The sequence below is a fragment of the Athene noctua genome, chromosome 17 (assembly GCF_965140245.1).
Source record: "Athene noctua chromosome 17, bAthNoc1.hap1.1, whole genome shotgun sequence".
In the NCBI taxonomy this organism is placed as follows: Eukaryota; Metazoa; Chordata; class Aves; order Strigiformes; family Strigidae; genus Athene; species Athene noctua.
In genome coordinates this window covers 3852141-3873604 of record NC_134053.1, presented here as the reverse complement: position 1 = coordinate 3873604, position 21464 = coordinate 3852141, and the positions used below count along the sequence as shown (strand labels likewise).

The 21464-nt window shown below is 43.3% G+C and overlaps 2 protein-coding genes across 14 annotated transcripts in view; both read left to right on the top strand.

Moving 5' to 3' along the window:
- MPHOSPH9 (M-phase phosphoprotein 9) overlaps positions 1 to 5898 on the top strand; it is a 32241-nt gene extending 26343 nt beyond the window's left edge. For 4 of the 7 annotated variants that reach the window (XM_074921397.1, XM_074921395.1, XM_074921398.1 and 1 more), the window contains 6 exons: positions 193 to 357; positions 691 to 811; positions 1543 to 1646; positions 2485 to 2696; positions 3252 to 3320; positions 4586 to 5898. In XM_074921397.1, coding sequence (XP_074777498.1) covers positions 193 to 357; positions 691 to 811; positions 1543 to 1646; positions 2485 to 2696; positions 3252 to 3320; positions 4586 to 4687 — 773 coding nt within the window. In that variant the 3' untranslated portion in view covers positions 4688 to 5898. Of the gene's footprint in view, positions 1 to 192; positions 358 to 690; positions 812 to 1542; positions 1647 to 1807; positions 1826 to 2484; positions 2697 to 3251; positions 3409 to 3496; positions 3576 to 4585 lie in introns of those variants that run through there. The other 3 variants (XM_074921396.1, XR_012634711.1, XR_012634710.1) reach the window with 3 other exon arrangements.
- A 2157-nt stretch (positions 5899 to 8055) lies between these two features.
- The window catches only part of PITPNM2 (phosphatidylinositol transfer protein membrane associated 2), a 141618-nt gene continuing 128209 nt past the window's right edge, over positions 8056 to 21464 (top strand). For 3 of the 7 annotated variants that reach the window (XM_074921469.1, XM_074921468.1, XM_074921467.1), the window contains exon 1: positions 8056 to 8278. The gene's annotated coding sequence lies outside the window, so the exon portion shown is untranslated. Of the gene's footprint in view, positions 8279 to 13295; positions 13697 to 21464 lie in introns of those variants that run through there. The other 4 variants (XM_074921470.1, XM_074921472.1, XM_074921471.1 and 1 more) reach the window with 2 other exon arrangements.

The window sequence follows — 21464 nt, the reverse complement described above, 5'->3', positions numbered from 1 at the left end:
TCTTTCATGAGTTAAACTGTTTCATGAATGTGATGAGCAGAAAGTGAGACCTGAGCAAAACAGCACAACTCTGTTAACATGAGCCAGACTAAATGCAGTCTTTGTACAGTAAAAGCTGAGTACAGGAGAATACTTGCGAGTCCTTGTATTGAAAAGGATTGATTAATATAATAACTTCTCCCTTTTAATTAGAAACATCAAATCGACGTCAAACTGTTGGGTTTGTTGAAACTTCTTTAGTTGCTAACAGATCCCCCGAGAAAGGTAAAGACCAACACAGACCCAAACGGTACAGCTCCCCTTCTGGCCAGAGGTCATCATCCCTTCCTCCTTCAACCAGGAAATCCAATACTCCAAGTAAGTGCTTTTTCAAAGTTTGGTTTGTGTTACTCAAAAAGTAGATGCAAATAATGAAAGGCTGCTCTAGAAAAAAAGAAAAATAAAGATAGGATTTCTGAATTATTCTAACAGTGTGAAAAAAAAAAAAGCTTGTCTGCAATCAGAGAAAATGTGAGAGTTCTAAGTTTACTTTCATTTTTCTGGGTTGCAACGCTCTTTTAATCTAATTTAAATAAACATGTAAACAGCTTTGAAAAGTGTTGTTTTAAGATGTAAACACCTGATCACGTGAGTGGGAGATACTGCACTGGGAGAAGTTTTAGGTAGTTAAACATACTTTGTCTTTTGCAGCAACAAGAGAGATAATGTTGGCGCCAGTGTCTGTGACATACAGCCCAAAACGATCTCCGAAAGAAAACCTCTCTCCTGGATTTAGCCATTTGCTTAGCAAAAATGAAAACACGGTGACAAGGTATGAGCCTTGTGAATACAATTGTGTTCTCATCATTATCATAGAAGCAGGCTTAATGCTGCTGTTTCTTGTTCGTTAAAAGTCCTCAAAAATGAGTCGTGAAGATTTCTGAATATAAAACCAATCTTTATTTTTTAAAATCTGGCAAGAAAAATCTAGAATTCCAGTCTTCAGCGTTCAAGGTGAGACCTTGGGTTTGCTATTGATACAGCATTGATCAGTAACATAGAAGAATTGTTCTGTGGAGTAAGTCCAGATCTGCATGCCGCTTATCAAGTGATGTAAATAAGAGTTGAAAGTAGTATCTACCTACCTGTCATGGCACCTACAAGCATGTTAAAAATACATTAAAAATTCTGCTAACTGTACTAGATACTGTGGTTTTTATAGAGATCTTTGCTTGGCAAGGCTTGTAGAGTTTGAGAACTTACCTGCGACATTAAAGTGTAGGACATGGACATGAGGAAGAAGAAATGTGTAGCACCACTTTGATAGTTCTTGAGGATGACAGCGTGGGAGCTTAGTGTGTTTGGGAGTGACAGCTTGGCCTGCTTCTGAAAGAAAGTCACATGAATGAGGTATTTTGGTACTGTGAGCAGTAGTTGGAAGACTTGCAATGCCGGTGGCATGCAAATTGTTTTATAAGAAACTAAAAGGTGAAAAAATAGAAAATATTGTATTGGCTTGATACATGATTTCCAGCAAGTAATTGTGTGCTTCCTGCTCTGTAGATTTGATATACTTCTAGATGACCTGGAAACTGGTCCTGCATCTACTTTACAGCACAATAATCCAAGGAAAAGGCTCCAGTTTCTCTCACTAGATGATGTAGAAGGTAATCTGTCAAAATGGGGGAATGGGGGGAAACTGTTGGTTTTTTTTTTTTTTTTTTTTACCATATTTTCTTTTATGTTGGTAACAGCTGCTTAAATAGAAAGCTGACAATTTATGAAGTCCAACTTTTAAAAATCCCCTAAATCTTATTCCTGTAGGCAGAGAAATACCATTCATACAGTATTTTATTTTCATGTATATGTGTGTGTGCACAAACACAATGGAACAACAAAAATAATTAAATTGAGAAACAAGGGCAATATGTTTTTCTATGCTTAACTCAGTTATACAATGCATATCTTACTAGGGTCTGTATTCAGATGTACATACTCAGACATACTAATAAAATTCTATTGTTAAAGATTGCATTACAGATAGCAAAGAATAACTATAATAAAGCCAGTTGTTTCAGATTTTTAAAATGATTGATTGAACCAAATCTTTCCTCACTTTTGTAATTCTTGTCACAATGTTCTGGTTTTGTTTTTATTAATGCATTTGTTTAGGCTAGTGTTTTCATGACAACTAGTCTACTTGGTGATATTTAGTAAAGTTGGACCAGTGAAAGTAATTCCTAATTACCACAGTACAGTAATGTGTTTAACTGAAAAATATGCTGTGTTATAAAGATCACTTGGAGGATGACCCATATAAATGTTTTGCATTCTTCTGGAAAGTTTGCTTAAGGCAAGTTAATGAAGCTTTGCTAGTCACTATCCTCAGTTTATATACCTCTGAGATCATGCTGATTTTCTTGTGATTAGTTTCTTTTTCTGTCCTATGTAATAATTTCACAGGCAATTACAAAACAAATAAAAAGAACCCTATTTTATTAATAGGAAGGCAGCATTCAGGTGTCAGACACAGCTCTTGTGCTGAATCCATCAATCCTGGAATGAAGAAAATGACAGCTTGGGACGAGAGGAGCGTAGCACAAAAGTATGAGCCAGTGCTCTCACCTTGCGAGGGAGACTTCAAATACACAGCAAGGATTAAGACTCTGGCTGAAACAGAGAGGCTTTTTGATGAGCTGACTCAAGAAAAGCAACAGGCAAAGATTTTTTTTTTTAAATTATTATTATTTTTTATTTTAAAGTTGTGACGAAACATAATTGTTGTGTGAGAGGTGAGGGATGTGGCCATATAGCGATGTAATGCATGGCTGAAATTCATACGCAATTTCTGGTGTTACCCAAGGGATGTGCCATTATCATTCCCTGCTCTACTTCCCATACTCCAGTCCTCTTCTGGACGTGAACTTCATTAAAGGAGAGTCACTTTAACATAAATGCAGTGTGAATGGAAGGGTTGGAGTGAATTGACTTTCTTCCTTAATGGACAGTGCTTTAAATTGGCCTCTCAAACAAGGAAGGTTATTCTGGCAATTAAGAGTGTTCTCTTCAGAATGATCCTTGAGAGGGTCTGCTTATGAATGTGAACTTTTTTACCAGCTTTGTACGGCACAGTATTACAGTAACATAAATTAGTGTTCAAGAACAAGACTGGACGTGTATCTGTAATCTGTACACCTCACCTCTCTTTGTAAGACAAGCTTATATTGGCTCTTGAAACGATAATTTACAGCTGAAGTATTTTCTGTTGTTAGATTGAGGCTGCATTGAGTCGAATACCTTGTTCTGGTGGAAGAATGACCTTGCAAGCAAGATTGAATCAGGTGAAAAAGCTTCTACATATGATGGGTCTCTGAAGTTGTTCTTCCACAATTTGAGAATATATAGTGTGGAATAAAGTTCCTCTATACAGTAAGCGTGATTACTATGGGAATTTTTCCATACCACTGAGAACTGAATATGGCTGAACTTTGTGTGAAAGATGTTCTCTATTCTCTAGACTTTATTGCATTAGAAGATAATCTGGAAGTTACTGAAAGTTAACTATAGACACACTCTGACTTGCAATATAAAAGGTGTAAGTCTGGATAATTTGTATGCATGTGAGTCAGAAAAGACTAACTAGCCCTGCAAACATTTGATTTCTGCCCCCGCCACAAACTGACAACTTTATTTTGTGTGTGTATATATGCATATAAAGTATGTGTGTGTATACATATATATATATATATATATATATACAAACTACCTACTGTATATTCTGTGTGAGACTGTTTATATATTTTATTTTTTTGTACAAGGAATGCATTTTCTTGAATTACTGCAAGAATAGTCTGTTCTTGTGGTTAACACTGCGATGTAGATAAAAGCAATACATGAAGAAAATGCAGTGACTATGAAATAGATTCCTGAAGCTGTAGAGAGGATGTTGTGCTGTAGGAGAAAGTGCAAAGTTTAGTTGTTGGTTGGTTGGGTTTTGTCTACTTGAAAGTGTAAAGAAGAAATAAATAAGGGAAAAATAAGCAGCGTAGGTGGGATACAGGACAGTGCCTTCTTCAGAAAGCCCTACAGACTCTTAATTAAAAAAAAAGAGTCTCAGAGTTGTGTTTCAGAGGTGTCTGTGAAGCCTGCAACTTCAGCATTTCCTGCATTGTAATCCCAGGGCTTGTTATCAGTTTCTCAATTGGAAAGTAAAAGTGCATTCCAGTAAATCAGTACTGCCACTCGCTGCAGTGGTCAGCTGTTTCTTAAATGTGTCTCCCTAATTATCAGCCCGTCCTAATTCTTGTCAAGTTTATCTCATGGGAGTTTTGTAAGTCACATGGAAAAAACCAAAATACCTGAAACAGTTTAAAAAAAAAAAAAAGCCAACAACCCACAAATACACACACATACATAAAAATAATACGAAACAAACGTAGGTCTGGCTGTAGCTTTTGGGTGCTAACAGAATGCTAGTAATGTGCATCAAAAAGGATAACAGCTGAATACAGGAATAATAGCAGTTTCTTCATTTTAGAAGGCTTACTAGATTTTGTTGTATTAAATCCTTTTTTTTTTTTTTTTTTTTTTTGACTGTTTCTTTTAGGAAGCCCTGGAAGATCGCTTGGAAAGGATTAATAGAGATTTGGGGTCAATACGCATGACTCTGAAAAAATTTCATGTTTTACGTACCTCTGCAAATCTTTGACAGTTCTCTCTTGAATGCAAATATGCTTTTTTTTTTTTTTTGCACTAATATGTAATTATGCACTCAGTAAATGCAAATTGTTTTGTATTTTTATAAACCCTCAATAGTAGTTTTACAACCATGTTACCCTTTACAAACAGCAATATTTTGTACTTCAAACAGCCACCTATATTTTAAACATATTTTTGTTACACTTGAGAAATCAATGTTTATCCTGTATTGTAATATTTTTAGAAATATTAATTATTTTTAAATAGTGATATTCAATTTATAATAAGAATAAGAAACTAAAAGGCAGCTTGTTTTCAGAAAATGATAGTGTTATCCTTTTGCACTTCGTTTTCCTTACTGTTTTATAAATATTTATGGGATGATGTAAATATTAGCCAGTAGGAAATTTTGAACTTGAATACAAAAAGCAACATGAATTACCAGTGTTAGAGAACTACTGTTGTATGGTAAATCCTTTTAATTTAAACTGTATAACATGGGTATTTTGCATTGTGACAGAACCATGAGCAATACTTTGGTTATGGCTGGCCAGCTGCAATGTTTTGCTAGTTTGGTTGCTGCTGGCTGCGTTAGGAAAATATTGCTCTAAATTATTCGATGTCTCCCAACAGTTGCGGTGAGTGGTGTTCTGATACCGTGCGTGCCTGGCTTCACGAGGCTGACAGCAGCCATCCTGTCTCCCAGGGAGCACATCACCTCCAGCTCACACTCCACGCCTGTAACTACTTAAGTTACTGTTTTAACATGCCAGGCTGGGGTTTGGGCCGTGCCAGCGTTCCGACCGCGCACAATTCCAAATCAAATCCAAGCTGTATTTGTGAACATACATGCAAAATGCATTTCTTGGTGAAAAATACATATCTGCTTGTTGGCATAGTGCTGATTGACTGTCCAACAGTGATATTTTAGTTTGTATTTTAATATTAAATAAATGTTTAATTAGATTCTTTCCTCCTGCCCAAGAACAATAATAGGTTCTGGGATATTACATCAGTGATAATGTAGGTTTTAATCATATTGTGTGCTTCAAATTCTGTCCTTGTTCAAGATGTTTAGCCACCAATGATATGATTATAAGGCCAGAATAGCTGTCGTAAAGGAAGCTTGTGAAGGTCTGATTCTAAAATTAGACTGCTGTGTTTTAAGATATGTGATGAAGAACTGTCCTACCCATGCACAGTCTCTTTGAAAAATTGTATTTTTTTGCAGCCACTTCTGCCCTGTGGGGTTTTTTTTATACAAGAATGGTTCTTTTAATACAAAATCAGAGTTGGGAAAAAGAGTAACCAACATCCTTGGCTTCTCCCCCTTTATTCTAAAATGTCAAAATTGGGCCTGAATGCATAGAGATAACTTGCTCAAATATATTTCCAGGCTACAGCAATACATGTACAGTTTTAATGGTATTCCATATTTTTACTTAGAATTTTTCCTTAGGAGGAGTTGAGGGAGGAAAAAAGAATCTGGACTTCCCTGTGCAGCTCTACTAGTTAGCTGAAGATGTTTCCCCACCATTTTATTAACAGGTAGAATTTAAAAGTATTCTTCAAAAGTATCATTCATATTCATGTTTTTTTTTTTTTTTTAATTCCATCCAGAAAACTGAATTGTGAGTCAGAATTTATTTTTTAAGCTCTGTCTGTTGGAGCTCTTTAGGCTATTTCTGTTCTGTTGTAACACTGAAGTTGGGGGGAATGTATGTGTTGCTCTTAGTAAGCTTCTAGGACAATCTTTTCACATAAATGTATGGCTTAGGGTGACCTGTTCAGTAGGGTGCCTTCGGCCTGATTCTTCAGCGGGGCAGAGAATCTGCAGTTCCAGATTAAAGCAGTGGGAGGCCTGAATGCTCAGTGCTTCTGAAAATCAGACCTGAAGCATCAAAAAGTGGGGCACATGCAGTGCGCTTGCTGTGGAAAATGTGACTGCCTTTGCTGTGCACTTTGCTAGATGTTTTGGCTTTGTTTTGTTTTCAAATCCCCTTTAAAATTCTTGCCCTTATTATGAGCAAAGTGCCTGGTTCTGTATTTTGGGACAAATAAGGACTTCCAGAGAATCAGAAGCTTATGCTTCCTCTGAGGAAGACTGTCATCATCTTCCTCTGGTGTTACTCCACCTGCCCCCTCTCTGCTGTGTAGGTATTTATCACCTCTCCAGATTTCCTGGGCTCTCTTCTGGCTCAGATGGCCCTTGTAAGACACTCCCAGGCGTAGTTTTCTCTGATAAACAACGTTACAGCTCCTTCACCTCTGAGCTTTTAACCTTTGGAATATAAAATTTCTATTTGTCCACATCTCTAAAAAAGAAAGAAGTGTCTCTTTGGGCCATTGATACCTCTTAATAATCTGCCTTGCACTGGCACATTTTGGCTCTGAAAAGAAGAGCTATAAAGTGGACTTAGACCTTCCTGGGGCAAAACAAACTCATTTCTTAGGCAGGCAAGTTCAAGCTCTGCAAAAAAGAGCAGAAAGGGGAGTGGGTCGTGGTGAGGTGCAAGGTGCAGTTTGAGGACTAAGAGCCTGAAGCATCAGCTGGTGGGTTTGGAATTACCCAGGACTGCACAAGGGGCTGCTTGCTGGTAGTGTTTGGCATTTGCAGAATAGAACAGAAGGGGTCAAGTGATGCATCCTTAAAAAAACCCCAACAAAACAACCACCAACCCGCAGCAAATTGACAAGTTTTTAAAGCAGTACAGCAAATTTTGTTGCTGGTTTGTTGTTGGTTTTTTTTTTTTTTTTTCAGAATAAAATGACTGATAAAGGTTTAGTGATATTTTTTTTTTTTTCCCCCCAGTCTTTGCAGTGAGTAAAGTTCCAGGAGTAACCAGGTCTGCTAAACGCCTGGGGGTAGGGTCAGAGCTAGAGACTGCCCTGGGGCTTCCCTCCCCGCCGCCTCACCGTGCAAGTTGGCTCCGTAACCGCCCGTTACCGCTCCCGCGGGCACGGAGCCGCAGCGGGACCCCCGCGCTGGGCAGCGGCTGGAGGAAGGCGGCAGGAGCGCCCGCGGCGAGCCGGAGCCCCTCACGGGTGCGGACGGGAGCGGCCTGCTCCGGGGCCGAGGCCCGCGCCCGCTCCCGAACGCGCCCCGGGGGGGTCCCGCGGCTTCGCCCCCGGCCGGCGGCTCCGGGCCCCGGCGGCGCTGCCCCCCCCCGCGGCCGGCAGGGGGCGCCCCCGGCCCGCCCGCCCGCAGCGCGGCAGCGCCGGCCCGGCGCGGGGAAGGAAGTGGCGGCTCCCCGCGGCGGTGGGCACGGCCCGCGCGGGGGGATAAAGCTGCCCGGCCGCCGCGGCAGGGGCAGCGCCGGGGCTCTGCGCCTGTCCCCGCTTCCCCGCCCCGCAGCGCCGAGCTGCGGCGGCCCGCCCGCCTCGCCTCTTCCCCCCCCCCCCCCCCCTTCCCGCCTCCGCCGTCCCCGCGCCGCGGCGGAGCCGGCGGGTGAGGAGCTGCCCGCGCCCGGCCCACCCTCGCCGGGGATTATGCCAGCGGAGCGCGGGCATGTCGGCAGGCAGCGACTCGTAGGCAGCGGCAGCCGCCGAGCCGCGGCAGCAGCAGCACCGGGAGCCGCGGCCGCTGCGCCGGGAGCAGCCGGTGCGTGGTGAGGGGGCGCGCGGGGGGCGGCGGGGCGGGCCCCGGCACCTGGTGGCCCTCCCGGGCCGGGCCGGCCGCTGCCTCGGCGGGGGCGGGAACCGCCGCGGGCCTGAGGGCAGCGGGGGGGGAAGGCCGGGCCCGCGGGGCGCCTGCAGCCTCCCCCGAGGGGGCCGGGGCGGCCCGGCGGGCCCCTCCCCGGGGCCTCGGCGGGTGGCGGCGGCGGACCGGCCCCTGCGGGCCGCGGCGCCGGCGGGTGCCCGGCCGGTACCTCCGGGCGCTCCCGCGGCCTGAACGGGGTCAGGCTGTCTCGTCCTCGCCCTCGGGCAGCGGGAAGCCTCGGCGGTAAAAGTTTCCCGAATAGAGGAGTAAATGACAGGGAGGGACGGGTCCGCTGCGCCGCGGGGGCTCCGGGCGCTGCAGCCATAGCAGCACGCTGCCTCGGCTCCTCATTACCGATACAGAATAATGAGGCGTTCGTAGCCGTGCTCTGACATACCCCGCGGGGGTACTAACGAGGTTTGGTTGTGTGACACCCCCCGCCGACGCCCCGTTATTCCTTTCTCTCTGTGCTGGCAGGTCGTAGGCAGCAAAGACCTTTCCCCCTCCGGTCGTGGTTTGAGTGTCGGTGTTGGACAGCCGGGGACGGGCACCCTCCACACCGGGCGTTTTGTAATGGCGGGGGGGTGATTTTTCGGTAGGTGGAGGCTGGATGTGGAGGAATCTGCGCTGGGTATCGGGGAACCGTCCGTATGTGTGAGGCCGGAGCGGACCGGGCCCACGGGAGAGCCTTCATCCTGCCACGGTCCTCCTTGTCCTCCTTCCTCGGTTACCGCGTCTCTCGGGCTTGAATTTCAACAAATTCAGCTTTGCCAGAGGCACCGCGTTAGAGACTTGTGGAGACTTTGTCCTGGAGGGGGTGGCCCACGAGCCCCCCGGCCGAGGCCTGGCTGTGAGGAGGGGGCGCGGGCGCTGCCCGGGGGTGCCCTCCCTGCCCGTGGTAGCAACCGAGGGGTGAGACCGGCAGCGGCCTCGCAGCAGAAACATCTCCGAGTAATTACAGCCGAGGGAGAACCTCGCGGGGGCTCCCGGGGCTTGAGCCGCCCCTGCGGTCAGTGAGCTGCGGGGTGGCCGGCTGGAAGTCGGCCGTGCTCCTGAGGCAGCGCCTCCCCTCGGGAGGGCGGGAGGAAGATTTTTCCCTTTGGAAAGAGCAGAATGCCCGTTCCTTAGCTGGACCGTGGGGCACAAGAGGGGATCCTCTCTGCCGGGTCTGGCGGTCCCTTCTCCTGGCCTCCCCATCACTGACAGAAGGGGCCCTGCCTCATGCTCCCAAACAGCCCTGGGCTCCATTCTGGAGCGTGTTGCTGCCCCGTGGCAGCAGGCTACAGCATGAACAATTTAAGCTTTTTGTCCCGCTGCGGGAGAGTTAAATCACTTTCGTCACCTCCTCCCCAGCCCCTCTTACTCCACTGAAGAAGTAGAAGCACAGAGGAATGCACTGAGGTGCTCAACCTGGGGCTGGAGTATCATTAGCAGAGCCAGGAATGGGGAACCCCTCAGAGTAGTGCCCTGTCCAGTCAGGCACGCAGCTCAGTCCTGTCGCGTTTTATGTTAAAATGCCACAACTGAGGTAAAGTTTATTTAAATTGTGTATTTAAGAAAAAAAAAAAAAGTTTCTTCCTGTGTTAGTACCTGCTCTGAAGTGAGAGCTTCCATCTTCTGTGTGCTCTGTGTGCCTGGAAGCAGCTAAGTGGGTAATAGGATGCTGAAAAACATCTTCAGTCTTTGAAGACATAATCTGCATGTGCTCAGCTTTGAACATGACAGAGGTGCAACAGGACAGTGGTAATAGATTAGTCTTTGTGGACATCAGGACTTAAATAGGAGGTGGTTTGATTGCATGTCTAAATATCTATGGCCTGTAGGACTCCTTATCCTCCTATTGCACACTAATTACCTCTCCATGCCCACATCTTTTTGCTCGTGCTGTATTTTTATCGTGTAGTTTATTTTTGTCATGACTGTGTTGTGCTCCTGAGTAACACAAGAAGACTATCTGCGTTGCAGAGTTCAGCACTGGCTTCTGAGCGATTTTTTTCCACTGTTGAATAGGAGGCTGCTGTTTGTAGGGCAGCCTTTTTCCTGGCGTTTGGCAGACGTCATGCCTGCGATGGTTGATAGATCACTGTATAGCTGGTTATTCTGACAAGTAACCAGCTTGTTGTCTTGGCCCTGGGCTGCTCGGTAATTGAAATGCCTCCTCGGGATATACAAAATAAAGAATGGCTAAGCATGAAAGCACGGTTGCAGACTTGTCCTGGCTTGCTGTTTTTCACAGGAATGCTGTTTTGTGGTCCTTGCAATGTGTTCTTACTGTGGCAGCATCTCTGAGAGGGAAAGAGAAACGAGTAAGCGAGGGCTGGAAACGCAGCTTGTTGTGCTTCTTGGTTTTGATAGAGCAGACTTCTGGTAGGCTACTAGGTTTCATTAATCATATTTAAGTTTCTGTCACTAACTTTTAATTAAAAGCATGGTTGATACCACTTTAATGAATGTACGGATGTTAGCCATCTTCATGCATAAAAATGCTTTTTAATTCCCTTACTATTCCCTTTATGGCCCTTAGATGCTTTTGTTACCATTTAAACAGCATACAGTAGCAGCTGTTTATCTTCTTAATATAACTTTTTCTTGCATCTGTATTCAGGAAACAGTAATGGTTTGAGTAAACAATTCCCTGCTATCCTTTAACAATATTTTTTTAAGTAACTTGGCAGAAAATGGTCATAAGTGATGTCTGAATAGTGAACTCCAAGGCTCTTGCTGACAGTAGCCCCTAGCCAAATGTAACTCTGCTAAAATTGTTAGTTGTTCTTCATGCTTCTATGAGGTAGTGAGGAAAGTAAGAAACCCTCAATATATGACTTTTGATCCCGATGAGCTTTACAAGAACCTTTCCTTCAAATGATAACTTTTTATTAAAATATCCTTTCTATTTTGGGTTTGCTTCTGATGGTGTGTTTCAATGCATTTGTCGCTTGTTGTGCATCTAACAGCCCAAGCATTTATTGTGATTTACCATCTGGCATGTGGGAGTTTTATCTAACTTCTCATTTTAGTTGACAGCAACCAGTTTGGAAAGACCTTGTCCTTAATTTTATTTTATTTTTTTTTAATAGAAATTCTCAAAACTTACAACTGACTGTGGTGCTAAGGGGTTTTGAATTTAAATACATAGTCTCTTTTTATTCACGATTTGTTACTGCTTTTGCGAGTTGGACAAATAGAGAAGCAGCACATCCCTCAAGCAAGCTAATTTAAAGAAGGTTCTTCCAATTAGTCCAAAGCAGCATTAATCTCCCCCCCTACATTCAAATAAAAATCTTGTCATTCAGCTGCTGTCTTGGCAGCCTGATTGGAAGGCTTCAGAAAATGGCAAGTGAAAGCTGATGCTTACTCCTGAGTGTAGTTTGACTCATGCCATTCATGCATATTCACAGTAATGTCCTGTTCTAGGACCAGTATGATCCATTGAGAAACATTTTTTTCACATGATGTTTTTCTTTTAGGCTTCCTCTTATTTGAGACACATGCCTCATTTTGAGGAGAGGGAAGGCACAGACATCAGTGTCTTCTCTTTGTTTTTATTTTCATCGAAGGAAAAACCCCATGGTTGTCTTAATAGCCAGTTTCTCTAAATGGTGAAGATGCCTTCTAATTTAATTTTAAAGTTGGCTGACATAGGGTATGATGCAATTAATACTTCTGTTTACCTCTCCAAATTAGTAAGATATGTCAAAATTTAATTTTGAGCCTGAAAGCATCTTATAAACAAAAATGTTCTGTAGTATTCCGTGTGAATGGAAACGAGAGTAATTAATGTGTGGGGAGGGAATAAATAAAACACTTTATTTTTAACTTTGTTTCCTCGGTGTTGGAGGAAATCCAAATCCAAATGCCACAACATTGTATTGGGGCAGTGTGAACTCACCCACGAACTGAAAGGGAATGTGGCTTCTCTAATCGTGGTGTCCATGCCAAGAGTCCTATGAAATTTTAAATGAACAAAGTAATGAATGATACTTAGATGTTCTTAATGCAAGAAGAACAAAACAATTCAGCATGGGACTAACTCAGATCCTATCACTTCAGGGAGTTTTAACCAGCATGATGCCAAGTCAGTACGCAGAGCTCTTGGTCATACTTGTGCACCTTCCACAGGCAAGGGATTCTGCTGGTGTGATTGTTTCGGTGTTGCTTTTTTAATTAAAAAAAAAAAAAATCCCTAGAAACCCACACCAAAATGCTTCAGTAAATCCCACCAATAAACTCGGAAACCAGTCGGGGAAAAAGGTATCTTTCTTTTTGAAGGGTGGCTGTGGGGATCCAGGAGACCTCCTAAGAGATGGCAGCATCTGGAGACAGAGCTGCTTCCCACTCCTGCAACCCCTCCTGGGTCTGTTTGACACAGGGTCAAGCTTCAGAGGCAAGAAGAAATAAGAGATTGCTTAGGCGAGTGAAGATAAGTAGTTATTGAGCATATGTGGGTGCAGGGAGCTGCGTGATTAGCCGTGAAAGACCAGGAAGAAATCTAATCAGCGTAAGGCTAAAATCTGCCCTGGAGAGCTGGGCACGTCTGGGGAGATCCCAGCAAGGAGATGCTGGCTTTGCAACGAAAGACCATCCAGGAGGGGAAACTCGGTGTCTCTTACTGAGAGGGAAATCAGCATTTCCTGCGTGTGGGCTTCCCTACGTGAGGGATGGTAACAAGAATCGGGTTATCTTGGGTTTGGTGGTGGGTGCAGCCCGGGTCAGTGAACGGTGGGGAAAGTTACAGCGAAGCCGTCAGCCCCGGCGGGGAGTTCAGGAGTGAAGGTGTCGGGGTCATTGCTCCCGCGTCCTCCGGGGTGCCGCCTGGCAGGAGGGCACATACCAGCACTCTGACTCTGCAGCTGCAGTGCCACAGAGGGCAGGAACAGAAAGCAAACACCTCGGCTGATTAAGAAGTGTGCTGGGCAGAAGGCAGCTGTCCGAGTAGGAGGGTGAGCACCCTGAGCAGCAGCTCGGTCTTCCAACAACCCTTCGCAGCAAAGGCTGATCTTTGGCTTCTGCTTACTGAGCTAGTGCTTGAGGACTCCAAATTAGATTTTTTTTTTTTTTTTTCTTCTGGCTTTTAAACAGCCTCCTTGCTCAGGCAGATTGGAAGAGCTACGGCACACGGAAATCTTTGTTCTTGTGGACCTCAAGGTTTTTTCACAAAAAAAATTCCAATGCTGAGCACTGAGTATCTTGGATAGAGAAGACTCTACACAGCTTTTGCAGTCCTGACTTGGTTGTGTTTGGACAGCTGAGGTTGGTGAGTGCTGTGACGTTGTGAGGAGGAACCTTAAAACTCCTCTGCAGAAAAGCAGTTGAGCTTAGGTAAGTTGGAGAGACTCCCTGGATGTAAGGAGGAATAGTAATTTGCCACTCATCTTTTCCTATTCCTTTAAAGAGCTCAGTCTCCTGTTGGAGTCCAGCTACTGGGATTTCTCCTTGGGGTTTTTCCACCAGTTTCTATAGTCTCATCATGGGTGGGGGAAGCAGAGGTCGGGACAATCCATTAATGAAATGAGGTAGTTTGCTACCAGCTGGGAAGGCACGTCGGATAGTTGCAGTATAACTAAGAGGACTTGGGAAGGATAATAGTGAATGAACAGCTTAAAGTTTTGTAATTAGTCATCATGGCAGCAATTCTTGTAATGGAAAGGAAGTCAGCTCTGATCTGTTTGGATTGTTGGCACTTGCATAACGATTGTCAAGCTTCAGGACACTAATTCAAGCATATTAGCTGACTTAACCCACAGAGCAATGACCTGAGAAGGCGTTTCTGTTTAACAGCGCAGTAACTAATTTGGAGGGTGAGAGTGTGTAACAACAGCAGCACATTGAGCACTTTGGCATATCTTGGCACTTCAGGGGTGAGGCCGTGTTATCGCCAATTCCAAAGAAGTTTGATATTTGCATGACTTAACTCTGGATGTGTGGTGGGGCCTTAATTCCATTATGTGCTTTAAAAGAGTTTGGAAGGATTTCAGGTTTTTATAGTACAGCTGTGGTAAACTGCAGTTCAGCTTCTGCTGTGTCGTGTATGGGTTACTGGGAAGGAGTCTGGTTCAGGACTTTGTGGATTGTTCTGGGGATTTTTTCAGATGATTTGAGTTGGAGTCAGAGTTATCACTCCATAGGGAACCATGAAGGGCTGTGGGCATTTCTTAAGAGATAAAAAATAATGGGCTGCCATCAGCCACTAGATGTTTGGAATGAACAGCAAAACAATTTTAGGTACGTATTTATACACAGATGTGGTGTAATTGTGTTTTATATATATCAGAAGACAATTCAATGGGAATAACTTCACCTGTGATTATAATTTGTTTCAAGATCAATACCATAACTTAAATAACCTCCTCCTAAAGGTAGAAACACTGTAGAATCATTTTCTCTATGTGGGTGGCTTACCTATTTTAATGCTACTTTTTTTTTTTAAAGAAGGAAATAGACATTTTATATTTATCATATCAGATGAAATTGAAATCTAAATATTTACATCTTTTCACTGGATCTGAGGTTGAGCACCAGTTGTAGGCGTTGCCAAGCTGTTTAGTTGTCTCCTTCACTGAGTAGGTTGATTTCTTCAGGGTGGCGGAGAGATGGAGCCTCATATTTCTGTCTCTTCTAGCCAGTCTCTGCATCTGGAAATACTTCCTTCCCTCTGTGGGTTTGGTGACCTGGCGTTACGTTCAGAGGATTTTCTAGCCTAAACATGCTGAAAGCTAAACTTGTGTTATCTCCAGCAGAATGCAGTTAACTGCAAACTGTGAAACTGGAGGGGGAGTTCAGGATACGAGTATGTAAATAACTCTTGAGATATTTTGTGAAAAAGAACAGAAGGGGGAGGAAGGCCTCTCACTTGCTTTTTCTCTGCCATCCTCATCTCCTCGGTAGGACTTTCTGTGGCTGAATTTCAGTGCACTTTACAAGCAGAGGTGCAGGGTTGCTTCTGTTTTAAGTAGGGATAAACCAGTCACAGACATCTAAAATGTGGCAGGTCACAATTGAGTGGAAGGGACAGTAACAATCCCAGAGTTTTCTGTCTCCGGTTTTGCTCTGTCTTCTTTGTTTCCAGGAGGTCTGTTATTTTTTTTCAGCAGGACTAGCATGGTGCTTTTAGGCTTCTGATCCACCAAGGCTTCTGATGGAGAAGAGCAGATAGCTTGTTTTGTTTTCCCTTTCTTTCTTGTTTTTAAGCATTGTTTATCCAGACTCTTCAGACCCATTATTTGTCTAACCTGTCTCTGGATTGTAAAATAACGTTCCAGGTTCTAACTTCAACAGATGGTAAACATCTTCCATCAAATATCCTCAAAAATGTGTTTAGCACGGACACCATGCGTCTTCTGTCTGTTTTGGGACTACAGAATAATTTCTAATGACTTTTGCTTACATTTAATGCCTATAAATAGGCTTTTCAAAAAGGCATATTTACCTAACACACTACCTCTGTGAGAGGGAAGAGCATACTTGGGCAAGCCTACTTGAAGGATTAAACTTTGTAGTACAGCTTCTGTGTGTTGCTCTGGCTTCTCACTTTTAATCTGTCATTTTGTTTAGAAAAGCCAGAGACAGTTTGACTTGCCATGCTGAGGGTGTGCCCTTTGTATCCCGGCTTGATGCTCTGCTCAGCAAAGTAGTAGCATTGGAAATGTAGCATCACAGTGTCGAGGTGGGGGGGGGAGGAGACTGAATAGTAAAACTTTGCAGAGTTACAAAGTCTTATAAACTGATTTCTAACAGCAGTAACTGTTTATGCAAAGCTGTAAAGAAAACTGCTCCCTATGTTTCATAGTTCCTTCTCTTTCTGTGCCTGGCCTTCAGTGGACCTCATTAGGTCAAGAGCCAGATCTTCTCTATCATGTCTGCAAAAACATCTGGGTGGAGAGGATGGAGGGGAAGGAGTTCTGTCCTCCTCCTTCATGTGGTTGCCCCAGCAGAAAAAAGGAACTTGATGTCAAGGGGATATTTCATTGTCTAATGGAGCATCTGTAGTATCAAAGGTAGATATGTTAGAGCACTTTTTTTTTCCCCCCAGCTCTTGTTGTCTATATGCCATTGGACAGAATTCATGTTTTATTCCTTGTTACTGAAGCAGAACTGAAAAAAAAAAAAAAGGTAATGTTTTATCTTAAGCGTTGTTACAGAAATCATCAGCTAAACTGTGAGATTCCTGGTTTAAATGCTGAATATAATTTGACTTTTAGACCTCCCATTCTTCCTAAATCAAGTTTATGGTACCAGCAGCTAGGAGAGTCAGCTTCTGATTATAATCAGGTTTGAAGCCACTAAAACCCCCCTTGAAATCAGTTTGTCAACTGTTTGAGAACCACCTTTTTAATATTCCTGTCAAGTATCCTGCAGAGGTCTCTTACAGCAAACCTATAGATCTTGCAGATGTCAGTCTTTCCTGCATATTTTATTTAACTTGCTCTTAAACTTCTTAGAAGAATGCATGGGGATAAGCTTTTTCAAAGCCTTTTTAAAAATTTATTTTTACATGGAAACCTGCTGCTAGCGAGGCAAGAGTTAAATAAAACTCTTTTGTGCTGTGCTGGAGGAATGCAGCCTGTTGGACTTAGGGCACCTTGCAGCCAGGTGCTTTTTGCTTTTGTTTGGGTTTTCTGGAGGTTAAATGCCCATTTTCCATCACAGTTTCTTGCTTTCTGTAGCCCCGGGTGGGTACCTCTGGACCTGTTGAGTGTCAGAGGTTGCAGCTGGGTGAGGGATGCCCAGCTGGGCGCAGGTGCAGGCACTGCAGGTGCCAGCCGGGGTGCGCGGGGTGTCTCTGGGCGCACAAACTCAGCCGGGGGAAGGCAGAGGAGACTAATTGGTGCTTGTTTTAAGCTTTATCCTTGCAGTCTATATGGCAGCAGCTGGCCTGAGCTGCCTAGCTTGGATAACTTGAGCAGTTACTAAAGGCAGTAAAAACACAGGCACACACTACAGAGCCCAGGGGCTTAGCGTTGCAGTTATCATAAGGTATTCCATCTGGAGGTGGAAAAAACAGCCCTTACAGGGTTTCTTTATCTGGAGGCTGGCAACGAGTGCAGAGTGAGTGACATATTTCCATTCCACTCATCTGTTGTCAAAACGGTGACACCCTTGAGTCACATTAAAAATGAGACCTTGAATCGGCACATCGTTCTGATAAGCACAGAGCAGGTGTTTGTTGAGTTTTCTTGGTTTTGTCCTTGTTGAGAAAATTATTTTTTTCCCCCCTCCCTGAAATGGGATAAAATTGATCAATGCTTTTGCTAGTGTTCTGGGTTAAAAATAACGGGAGAACCTGATTCAGGTGGAATGCTCGATGTTACCTGTAAAGATATTCAAATAACCTGCTTTACAACTATTTAAAGCCCTAAAAATAAAATAAAATAAAATAAAAAATATTAGTGCCCGGTAGCCAGATGGTTGGAAAAGAACACCCCACGATCAATGAGGCAGTATGTAAATATTTTCAATCATTACCATAGTACTGCTGTGTTAACATTGAAATTCAAAGTGCTATTCCATGGGACTCCTCATTGATCAGCAGATGAGCTCTGATAAAACAGAGGATAAAAGCACAATACTGAGCATTATTATGGATTGTGGGGTTTGTTGACAAGGACGGGCTTCCATCAAGGTCTACAAATGGATTTCAAACCCTCTTTTAAGCATGTTACTGAGACACTGTGTTTCTTTCGTTCCTGGCTGTCAAGTACCGATTAAATGGTGTATTATTTCTTGAGCTGCTTTATTGAAGGTGAAATACTGCAGAGTTGACTAATTTTTCTGTGCTAATTGCCACATTTATATGGGAAGGGGCAAAGTGGAAGCCGGTGTAGAGTTCTTTGAAATATATCTAGCTAGAAATGACTGGAAAGTAGTATAAATCAAATGGTTGAATTAAAATAATTTTTTAAAAAAAGGTTTTCCTAAAAGCAGGCAGTAGGGACCCTGTCTGACTCACTTAGAGATCTTCACAGGGGTGATAGCATTTCATGCATAAAACATGAAGTGCTTTAGCATACACAGGTGCTGAACCACCAAGAGGCAGCTTTTTTTTTCCCCCTCCTCCTCCACTTTTGTGCTCTTGAGAAAAAAAAAAATCTTGTTAGGTTATACTTCTCTCAGAGGGGAGTTTGAAACTTGTCTCTGTATAGATGCTTATAAAAGCTGCGTTTTAAGATCCAAATTTATAACTACCCACCTCAAAACAATACCATGCCAGCGTGGAGCAAATGCTGCTGTTTGCTGTTCCTGGGATCCCACCGTGGAGGCGGGAGGCCATCTCCTCTGTCCGGGAAGGTGAGGTGGCCCACAGGGCATGGGAAACAGGTTGCCACTCTTGTTGTGTAGTGTTAAATGTGTTCTTTTCCCACTTGACGTAGACTGATGTGAGGTTTATAAAAGTCTTGTAAGGGTGCAGAGAGCGTAGTTTGTTTGTTTTAATGTATTTTTCTTGCAGCCTAATCAGAGCAGTGGGTTCTAACGCTTCACACCCCAGCCTCCCATTTCGTATAAGGGAAAATGACTTAAGAAAGGAGGGAGAGGGCTTTGTAAATGAATAGCTGGTTATAGCTCCAGCAAGGAACGGAGCCCAGGCAGCTTTCTGGAAACAGCATGCTGTTTGCTTTCTCTCCCTTCCCCTTGGGTCTGGCTGCTTACAGTGAGGCCAGGACCGTGTGCTCCCTAGGGAACGTAACCCCACAGGCACTTCGGAAGGTCCAGATGCTACAAGCGTTAGGCAGGGGAAAATGGTCTAGGAGCCTTTCTGAGCTGCTCTTATTTTCTAGATAACTACTGCATTTACCTTGTGTGTTGATTAATTTCCTGGCACATCCTGGAGCCTGTTCTTCTGATTACAGAGTTCTTTGGGATTTTGAATTTATTTCTCTCTGGTTTGGTGTTTTTTAGTTGCTCACTTATATCCCTTTATTGTTTTAGGGTGACTAACTGATCTGAGAACAGAAAACACCTTCTTGGAGGATAATGGGACTCTTGTGACTATCTGAGGTCTGAAACTGATGCTTCCAAACCGTGGGCATACAGTGTTTGACCACAGCTGACACTTGTTAGGGCTTAGTGTTTGTTAATGCAGATCATGCAAAAGCAGTAGGCTGAGCTAAAACAGCTGTGGTGTTCACTAGGAACAATTTTGCTAGTTCAATTATTTCTGCATGATAGTGCTGTCAGAGTCTCTGACTTCGCAGAAACAGCATGTGAATCTCACTTTCTGTTGCCTTTGCCCTTGCTCGACAGGACTCTGATCTCGGGGGCTGAGGCCACTGTGTTCTGGTCTGTGGTCGTCACCAAGTGTGTTTGGTCAGGTAACAGCGAGGTGGCAGCTCTGCCTGTCCCACCAATATAATGTGTTTTAGTGGTAGCAGTGATGGTACCTCTTAGGAGGAAGGTCTGAAAAGCAGAATGCAACACATCAGTTAAGCAGAGAAGCCTTCAGAAGCCAGCTGAAAGCATCTTATAATCATCCTCCATGGAAAGGTAAATGGCAGTTCTGTTTTGTGTAATGTAATGTTTTCATCATTTGGACTAAAAATGAGCTTCTTGTCGCCTCTTCCTACTTGCAAAATGCATTTGCTTGTGAATCTGTCTACTAGTGGCAACTAATACATGGGCCTCAGTGATGAACTGTGGTGCTGCTCCAAAGCCAGATGTGATCTTTGCATGGGTTTGGTTCAGAGCTGCTCCGATGCCCAGAGACTTCCATGGAGAGATGCTTCCCTGAAAGCCTTTCGAGGAAGGGAGGAAGTTTGTAATGTTCATCTTTGCAAATCACCCATAATATAAAATGTTCTTCTAGCCTTCTGGCAAGTCTTCCATTAACTCGCATTTCTCAGTGTTTTTGTTGGGTTGCTTTTTCCTGGTTTGCTTTGGACAAATCCGTTCCTTGTTTAATAATGCTGAAGTCTTCGGCGCTTCGGTAGTATAATTTTAAAACAGAAGCAGTTTTAACTGTCTATTCCATTACCGCTTATCACAAAGTGTTTCTGAAATGCAGGCAGGGTTAATTATTATCAATCTAAAAGAGGCTTAAACCTGACAATCTTTAAATTTAAATTTTGCACTGGTAATCTGCTCTCACACCTAAAAATAAGGAAATTAAGAATAGCATCAGCGAGGCCTCTGCAAACTGGAGTGACATTAAATGATGACTTGGAAATACGGTTAAGGTGAATTGTGTATGATTTTTCCAGAAAACACGTTTTCTAAGTATGTGATAATGTCCTAGACTACATTAATTATCTGTGAGTTTCAGTGTTTACTATAGAGAAAATTCTGGTGTTTATGGTTTTCCAAAGGCAGCACTTTCAGTTTCTGTTGTTCAGAAATGTTTTTGCTTTTAATCACTTTTGATTTCGATACTTTTAGCAAGTATGAATGGAACTCTATTGTTCTGTTTGGAATAATAATTTCAGTCCTGCTGTCATTGAAACTGAGAAGTTTTGTCACCCTTCCCCAATCTACAAAAAAGGAAAAAATATCCAACCCTGAAACAAAAAAGAATGACGCAGGTAGGAGGATAGATTGCTTTTCTTGAAAACTGAGGAGATTTTTATGTCAGCTCTTGCAGGTTTGTCTAGCTACCCAGTGAGGCTTTCAAGGTTGCCCCCACAATGAGTTGAACCACATACTGAAACTCTTTCTGAAATCTTGGGTCCAGGCCCCTGCTAATTCTGAGAACTGCGCTCTGCTCTCTGAAACCAGTGAAACAGAGCACGGCTCTGGTCTTGTCTGTTTTTAAAAATTTATTTACTTAAGTACAGGTTATGGTGGATGTTTTCTAGAATATCCATCATCTATAGAAACTTGCCTGCCTTGTGAAAACAAATGTAGAATGGACTTTGACAAATCCTGATGCAGTCAATGAGGACTGAATTGTTGTATAACACTTAAAAAAGTAGCAAGACTCAGTCTGACTGGAGGTGTATTAGGTTAAAAAACTATGTGGATATAATTAATTCTTTAAAAAAGAAAGGTAATGTGAGGATTCTTGTTTATTTGCAGATCAGTATGGTTGAAAGGCTAAAAGGACTAATGAGGCACTTGCCTTCCTGGAAGAGCGTTTAAAAGTTCAAATGCAAAGCAAGAT